The 8,380-nt window shown below is 28.4% G+C and overlaps 1 protein-coding gene and 1 long non-coding RNA gene across 3 annotated transcripts; one reads left to right on the top strand and one right to left on the bottom strand.

The window, feature by feature from the left end:
• The first annotated feature begins 3,960 nt into the window (after positions 1 to 3,960).
• On the top strand, positions 3,961 to 4,471 carry LOC145113985 (uncharacterized). Its single transcript, XM_079050011.1, has 2 exons — positions 3,961 to 4,088; positions 4,204 to 4,471. Exons 1-2 carry the CDS (start codon positions 3,961 to 3,963, stop codon positions 4,469 to 4,471), a joined length of 396 nt encoding a protein of 131 aa, XP_078906137.1.
• A 1,497-nt stretch (positions 4,472 to 5,968) lies between these two features.
• Positions 5,969 to 8,104, bottom strand: LOC145117810 (uncharacterized). 2 transcript variants are annotated; one of them, XR_013712807.1, is made up of 4 exons: positions 8,037 to 8,104; positions 7,764 to 7,826; positions 7,584 to 7,675; positions 5,969 to 6,183 (listed from the first exon to the last, which is right to left on the bottom strand). It is a non-coding gene; the product is annotated as an uncharacterized LOC145117810 (long non-coding RNA). The 2 variants fall into 2 exon arrangements; XR_013712806.1 differs by lacking the exon at positions 8,037 to 8,104 and having other exon boundaries at positions 7,764 to 8,019.
• Between the last annotated feature and the right edge of the window lie 276 nt (positions 8,105 to 8,380).

Genomic DNA, 8,380 nt, shown 5'->3' with positions numbered 1-8,380 from the left:
TTACTTTGGGATAGTTTACACCAAGGCAGTATAAGAGATGAAAGCGATTGAAAGGGAAGTAGAGTTGATCACCAAGAAACATGGCTTTCCATACAACATGCAACAGCTACATTGCTTCCAATGAATTCACCAGCCATCGATTTTATGGTGTTAACTGTCAGAGGATTATTCTTTTGTCATTCCGAACTTAATTTTTTGTTGGATTATGCCCAATTTGATTAGCAGAAGACATGATCAAAAGAAGGTTTTACAAGCAAGAACATAGAGATACTGTTTTGTTGGATATATGTTGTACCAGTGGATGGGCATTCTTTGGTGATGTTTAGCCAATTCCTTTGTTTTGAAAATTATGAACTTTATTAAATGTTGTTGCACCAAGCATCATATGTTTTTTTATATTTAATAAGAAGTTTCAAAATTTCATGTTGTGAATATATTCATGAGCTTCTCAATATCTTTTTGAAGTCAACATTCTAATGAACAATTGAGATAAAAAAATTATCAATCAAATTCTTAATAAATGCAGATTGATATTGAACAAAAATGATATTATTGGTAGAAGTGTTAAAGGCGATATAAAATTTTATTTGGCAATTATAAAAAAATATTGGAAAAAAACTAATTGAGAAAATGCAAAAGATACAAATATAAAAATGTGATAAATTAATATGTAAATTATAATATGATTATTGTAAAAGAAAATTGTTTGAAAATGATAAATATTGCAAAAAAAAAAATCATTTCCGTTTTCTTACTTACTACAACCAAACAAGGGAAATGATTCTCATATATATTTCTCTGGTGAATTCTTTATTGTACCAAATAGTGGAATCATTTCTTTTTCTCCACCTTAATTCTTTTTCTCTGCTCCAATTCCATTTCTCCGTACCAAACACACCCTTATGGTTTTTCTATCTTCCTCCCCTCAAGAACATAATGAAAGGATGTTTGGAGAACCCTAAGGGTTTAAGCCATCTTAAGTTTTCATATTTTGCACATTTAGTCCTTAAACTTTGGTTATCGTAGTTTCACCAAAAGACACATAATTTCTCACATTAGAGGATTCTAATATAGATTCTAATATACTCATTAGACCTTAAGACCTATATACATGAAGTTAATGACAAAATAAGGGAAATGTCAATAACTAGTACCACATACATCAATGTCATTTGTTGGAAAGTCACCATGTTTTATATAAGCCTAATACAATTATAGAAGCAAACCCATTAAATAGATCAAATAGATCAGTAGTATATCAGGTAAGTCCAATGCCTTAGATAAGCCAAATACATTAGATAAGATAAGATCAACACTTGAATATGCCCAACATTTAGAATACCCCAAAACTTAGGTAGGCCTAAATGCTAAAATAGCAATATACATCAAAATGCAATACATCTTAATTTATTCTTGGAAAGTTCCTTCTTGATTCATGATTTGTCATCTTTTACTTATTAACGTCTGGTTACACAATTTAATACCCTAAATGAACTTCTTTTGATGGTATTTTTACACTTAAAGATCGAAACCTATGGCCCCAAACTCAATTACTGGATGTTACAACACACATCTAAAAAAATACATTCCTAGTTAAAGTCATATATATTTTTGAATGATACAAGTGATTATAAAATAAAAATATGTTAGCCTCGATAAGGGCATGCCAGTGCACAGTGATTGAAAGTGTGGGAATCTACTTCTGTCTTTTTGTTAAGCTGGTAGGATGGGAACCCCAAACTATCAAATAATGAAACAAGAAAGGTATGAACCAGAATTTGATGCTTTAGTAGGCTAGTAGGATCATAAATCAAAATCCATAACCACCACTTTACTAGGTCCATATGGTAATGGTAGGAACCCATAACCATCACTTTAGTATGCAAATAAAGTGACTCCATAACTGTCAATGAGCCAATGCGATTGATATGTTGATGTTTAAATCATAACCTTTTTTTTCATACACATACAAACATGAGGCATTAAACTCACGAACACTATACATGTATGCTTTCAATGTGTGTTATCCATGTATAAATACATTTTTTTTTATGCATCTTTGTTTTTCATCTAAATGAAAAAAGTTTATAAACTTATTTGTTAAAAACTAAAAAGTACAATATATTTATTGGCAATAAACAAGAGTTATTTTTCACAAATCCTTCAAGCTATTTATTGGCCTTTCAAAACTTATTACATTATAACTTCAGAAAGAAATTCAACACAAAGTAACACAACCATTAGTGATGATATCCTTTTTTAAAGAGGCAACATAATGATATGAAATTGTATCCCTACAACTTATTTATTGTATTTCTACTTTTGTTGGTGAATATGAAAAAATATATAAAAAGTAATTGTACTTAGTAGAGTAGTATTAGTTGTAATAAACATGATAAACATGAAAGGTAAGAAAAAGGATAAAACGTAAAAAAAATAGTACATTATTTTAATTTTTGCTATTAGTATAAGTAATGTATTTTAGTTTTTTATTTACAATAAATATATTCTCATCTATAATTGCATCCAATTTTTATTCATTCACATATAATAAGAATGTATAATCAAACTAATAAAATGTTTATACGTTAGGTGTTGAATATATTGCAATTATAGATAAAAAGATTGTACTGTTATTCTCTTAAATAAAAAAATAAATTATTATTATTTCTAATTTATCATAATTGTTATAAAATTTTAGTTATTCCATTCTAGATTTGTAACTGCTAATTTGGTAATCCTTCTGTTACCAAAAAATTTGTGAAGTGAGAATTATTTGGCATTTCAGTAACGTAGGATTTAGGTCAAAATCCAAATGCAAGCAAACATTTGAAACCAGAGTGATAGCTTTTGTAAGTATGGGGTGCTCTAAATGTGTATAATGGAGTAGTTGAAGGGTTAAAGTGAAAGTTTGATGCTAAAAATGGGAATCCCAACGACCCCGGTTAGGCTGCTGTGCTAGTGATAGGCGTAGCTGTGGCCGCGTACAGAGTAATATGCTCTGTGGTGTATTGGCGGAGCCTAAAACTTTGATGGTAACGCGCGTGCTTCCACGCTCTACCAGAAGCCGCGTAAGATCCAACAGCCGCCAATTTTTTTGGGTGACATTTAAAACTAAATTTCATCAATATATTAGACTATTTTCAAAATAAAAGAAATTGTATACGAATCAAACATCTTTAGTTTGAGGCCAATCGATACGCAGCTATTAAAGAGCCGTTATGGCTGATGTGGCTAGTGAAACGGTGTTAAGATGCGATGTATATCATCCCTTTCTCGTTAAGGGGGCGCTATGGTGTATCTCATTGTGCCGAAGACGGGGTGAAGCGAGAAAGTTGATTGACTTTTTCCTTTTTTATCGTTGCAATCGACGTTAATTAAAAAAAATCAATTAATTTTTTTACCTATAAATACATACTATCTATCATAATTTTATTCACACAATTCTTCTTTCTCTATATTCTATACAATTTCAATTACTGTTAAAAAAAATTATGAATCATTTCGACTCGTCCGATGATGACGATGACGATATATTCATCACTATGATGTACGGATATTGCACTAGCGAACTACTACAACCAGATGCAACCCGTCTACTAACAAGATGTGCGGTGTTAAACAAAAATCGCGAAAAAGGACACGAACGTTTATATCGCGATTACTTTGCGGATAATTGTGTCTACAGGTCAAAGAAGTTCAAAAAAAGATTTCGTTTGATTAGGAATGTGTTTCTACGGATCGCCAACACCTTGGAAAACATGCATCGTTTATTTAATTTTAAAACATATTTATTATATCTTTATACAAAACAAATACAAATTTTTACATAACTAATATATGTTTATTTATTGATTTTTCCAATTGAGATATGATGCTAGAGATAGACGAGAATTCATAACATTGCAGAAATGTGTTGTGACCATTCGTTTGATGTCTATGGGGTAGTCACCCAATACCATGGACGATTATATGAGAATGTATGACAGAACTACAAGGGAAATCTTGTATAGATTGTTAAATGGTGTTGTTGAAACATTCAGAGACGTATATTTGCAGAAACTTTCGTTGCATGATATACAAGAACTGTATGCGGCACTTGAAGAAAGACATTGGTTTCCCAGGATGCTTGGAAACATTGATTGCACACACTGGAAATGGAAAAATTGTCCAATATTTATGGATTTGGCATGCATTTTTCAGGGTTGCGGGTTCCAACAACGACGTTAACGTTCTTGATCAGTCACCAATATTCGACGATCTTTTGTCAGGAAAAGCACCAGATGATCCTTTCATAGTGAATGGAAACGAACACAAGTTTGGGTATTACCTTACGGATGAAATATATCCTGCATATTCCATATTCATGAAGGAATTTCAACACCTGGTTGAACAAAGAGATAAATTGTTCAAGAGAAGACAAGAAAGAACACATAAGAACTCTCATTTCTTAAGTAAATATGTATTGTGAATACTTATTAAATATGTTAAAAATCATGATGTTTGTTTCTTTGGTAAGAAAATGGCAAAACCGTAATTTTTATAGTCTAATATTTTCATTTATACATTCATTAATATTTAACACACAATTTATATAAAATACAATGTAATACAATCTATTTTACACTAATTTACATATTCAGAGAAGTTAAACCAAAACTCTACCACCACCACTACACGCTGCCAACAACCATTTGTGTCATCGTTACAACCACCATTCATTCAAAATCATATATGTGTACAAAGTCATGCATTTACAGCTTAAACACTTCATTCACAGTTTAATAAACATATTTATTCACTCACTTTGAATTTAATGCAAAACAATTATCTAAAGACTAATGCATTCTTATATACTTATACAACACAAAAATAAATATATTCATAAGAAAATTAATACAAAAATTCGTACATAATATTTTAGCACAAAACTATATAAAAAATTTACAACTTAATACAGTCAATTCACAACTTAATACAATAAATTACAATTTAATACACAAAATTCACAACTTAATATAACAAATTTATAATTTGATACACATTAATGTTATATATTCTTAACTTAAAACTTTTATTTATAACTTCATATAAACCATTCATAGTTTAATACACAAAAGTGACAATTTAATACAATAAATTAACAGTTTAATATACAAAAATTATATATTCACATTCATATTCTCAACTTCAAACTTATATTTATACGTTCATATTTGGAAGCATTTATGTGTATTAAAATATGAATTTATTATATTAAACTTAAATACTACATTCACAGTTTAATAAACATATTAATTCACCCACTTTGAATTTAATGCAAAACAATTATCTAAAAACTAATACAATCTTACATACTTATAAAGCATAAAAATGAAATATATTCACAAGAAAATTAAAACAAAAATTCATACATAAATCATTAATGTTTTAACACAAAATTATACTTAATACAATCAACTCACAACTTAATACAATAAATTACAGTTTAATAAACAAAATTCACAACTTAATATAACCAATTCATAATTTATCATACATAAATCTTATATATTCTTAACTTAAAACTTATATTTATAACTTCAAATAAAAAATTCACAGTTTAATACAGTTAATTCACAATTTAATACACAAAAATGATAGTTTAATACAATAAATTCACAGTTTAATACACAAAAAATTATATATTCATAGCCATATTTTCAACTTAAAACATATATTTATACCTTCATATCTTGAGGCATTTATGTGTATTAAAATGTGAATTTATTATATTAAGCTGTTAATAAAATTCACAGGCTAATATATAAAATTCATAGTTTAATACACTACATTCACATCTCATTTACATGTATAAAATTCAGATTTGGATAAAAACAATCAAAATTTACAGTTTAATAAAACATTTCAGATACTAATTCAAAGCTTAATTAAATACTGCAAACAATTTCACAACTTAATGCCTAAAAAATCAAAATTCATAGTATAATACACACTTCAAACACTAATTCATATCTTAATACAAAATTTTAAACACTTATTCATAACTTAAAAACTTAAAGATCTCGTTGAAGCATTTCATCAAACACCTTGTGTGCATATTGTTTTCAAATCTGATGTGATTTATAGATCTGAGATTGTCATGTTCCTTAAAGTCTTCGGATCTTCAAGATTAGAGCCGATCTAACCAGATATGACAATACTATAATGATTATGGTATAGATGTAAATAATATATCTAAATGTTTTTTAAATGTATACATATTTAAAAATGTCTAAATGATATTTTTTCAAAAAAATTGTTAAAATATTACAAATACTAAACTGAGTTTATTAACAAATATATAAACTTCAATATAAAATATTCATAAACGGTATGATTAAAATCAATCGTATGATTTTTAAGATTATTAATATATATATTTACTTAATTTCAATTTTATTTGTAAATCCTCTTTTTGTGGCTATTTGATAGAATAACAGGAGCAGTTGAGAGCATCTACAAATTTGGAAAAAAGCTAAATGACCATTATACGATGTCATGGCATCATACTCTTAATACTACTTGTATTTTAACCTAAAAAACAAAGCAATAAACTATAGAATATATGGTAAACCTAACACGTATTCACACCATCACTAGATGTCTAGTTCAAGACTGACCAAATTTAGTATTTTAGTAACTACAAATCAATGGAAGAGAAACGACAAACACAATAAACATAGGTGATGGAGTCTTCCACTATCAGATATGAATTGTTTTTATGAAGCTAAAGACCGATTTGTATCCACTATGGAAAAAACATGGAGCTCCCATAGTGGTGGATGATGCTCTAACTCTTTATAAATTTCCCTGTATTTATCTTTTCTTTCCATTTCCCTCTGAGGTCATTTTCTCAAATATTTTTAACACTATTTATCCATACAAACAACACTTTATCAGGCAAAGCAAGCTATAAATGCTCCCTCTATTCCTAATATTTCTCAATCACACTCCAAAAAAAGAACTTCTTTTGTAAATTTTATTTAGTTTAATGTAGTGTAAAACCGAAATAGTTTCACATTTTCCCAATTTTTGCAAAAATGTCGATTTTTATACAAAATATACAACTACTTTTTAAAAATAGGACAAGTTTATATGATCGACAACACCCAAGTAATCACAAAATTGACCACCTTTTGCATTATATTTGCATGATATAATTTTTTTTTTTCGTTTTTTTTTAAAATTTTTTTTAAAGGTGTTTCATGGCGAGGGACCATTTAAAATGCAATTCTCAATTTACAATTGACCCGATTGTGAAGCTGATGGTGATTTTGTTATAAGGTAAAAGAGGAGTTCAATTGACAAACCAGTTTGGTCATTTTTATAATTATCCCTTAATTAAATTACAAAAAAAGGTAACCAGTTAAATTGCTCCTATTTTAAAAGGTTGTTGCATATTCTGCATAAACATGAACATTGTTGCGTAATTTATTAAAAAAAAAAGGGTTTGTTTCATAAAATAATTAGTATGTTTCTTAATTCTATGCCATATACAATTGCTAAAAAATAATTAATATGTTTATTATTCGGAGAAAAACCTGATTGGTAGTCTCATCAAGAAGATATATATAATCAGCAGCTAACTTGTACAACACTTTCTTCTCTTGGCAACTATCTCCAGATGATGAATCTACACAATGAGGTGATTCCAAAAATCCAATATAAAGAATTTTTTGTAGTAAATAGTAATATTAACCAGATGGGAACCATGTACTTACATCCCAAATTCTTCTTAGTGATGCCATGTGTATCCTATGTAACGTTCAGGATTCAAACCATGACTAATCAATGAAAGAGAAACAAGAAAAAAAACATTAGGTGCAAAAAGAGATTTGACTAGAAAATCATGATCTGATAAGTTATACATAAGAAGGCTGACAGAATATGAAATACATCCTCAAAGAACCAATAAATTCATCCAAACACACAACACAAAACAATTATCAAATGATCAACAAAAACTATAGAAACACATTATGAAACATGCCTACCAGAAACAATATGTAGTTGTTTTCTGTTTTTAAGTTGCAATACAACTGGTGAAGTTAGGAAATCAGATTCTACAGAAAAAAACAGCCAACAAAAAGATGAAGAAGACAGGGTGAATCATCATATTTGGCTCTTTCTCCAACCACTTTGAAGCTGTATATAAAATACAATTTTAAAAGTAAATGTTAAAAACTTAATAAAGATATATGAAAAAAAATACATAATACCAGGAGCCAAATTATATTTATGCAGGTAACCAACACCATAAATTATAAATTTATTAATAAGGAATTTACAAGTCAAATTTGTAGCATTAATTTATGTAAACCTGTAGTCCTGCTATAGA

This window comes from Lactuca virosa, chromosome 5 (genome assembly GCF_052849685.1).
Source record: "Lactuca virosa cultivar CGN04683 chromosome 5, Lactuca_virosa_CGN04683_v6, whole genome shotgun sequence".
Classification (NCBI taxonomy): domain Eukaryota; kingdom Viridiplantae; phylum Streptophyta; class Magnoliopsida; order Asterales; family Asteraceae; genus Lactuca; species Lactuca virosa.
This window is presented reverse-complemented; position numbering and strand designations above follow the sequence as displayed.

Bases quoted from the DNA above. Each gene is read 5' to 3' on its own strand.
- LOC145113985 (XM_079050011.1), top strand. From the start codon at position 3,961: ATGGACGATTATATGAGAATGTATGACAGAACTACAAGGGAAATCTTG. The intron at 4,089-4,203 runs GTATGCGGCACT...TGCATTTTTCAG, and splicing joins TTGCATGATATACAAGAACT to GGTTGCGGGTTCCAACAACG.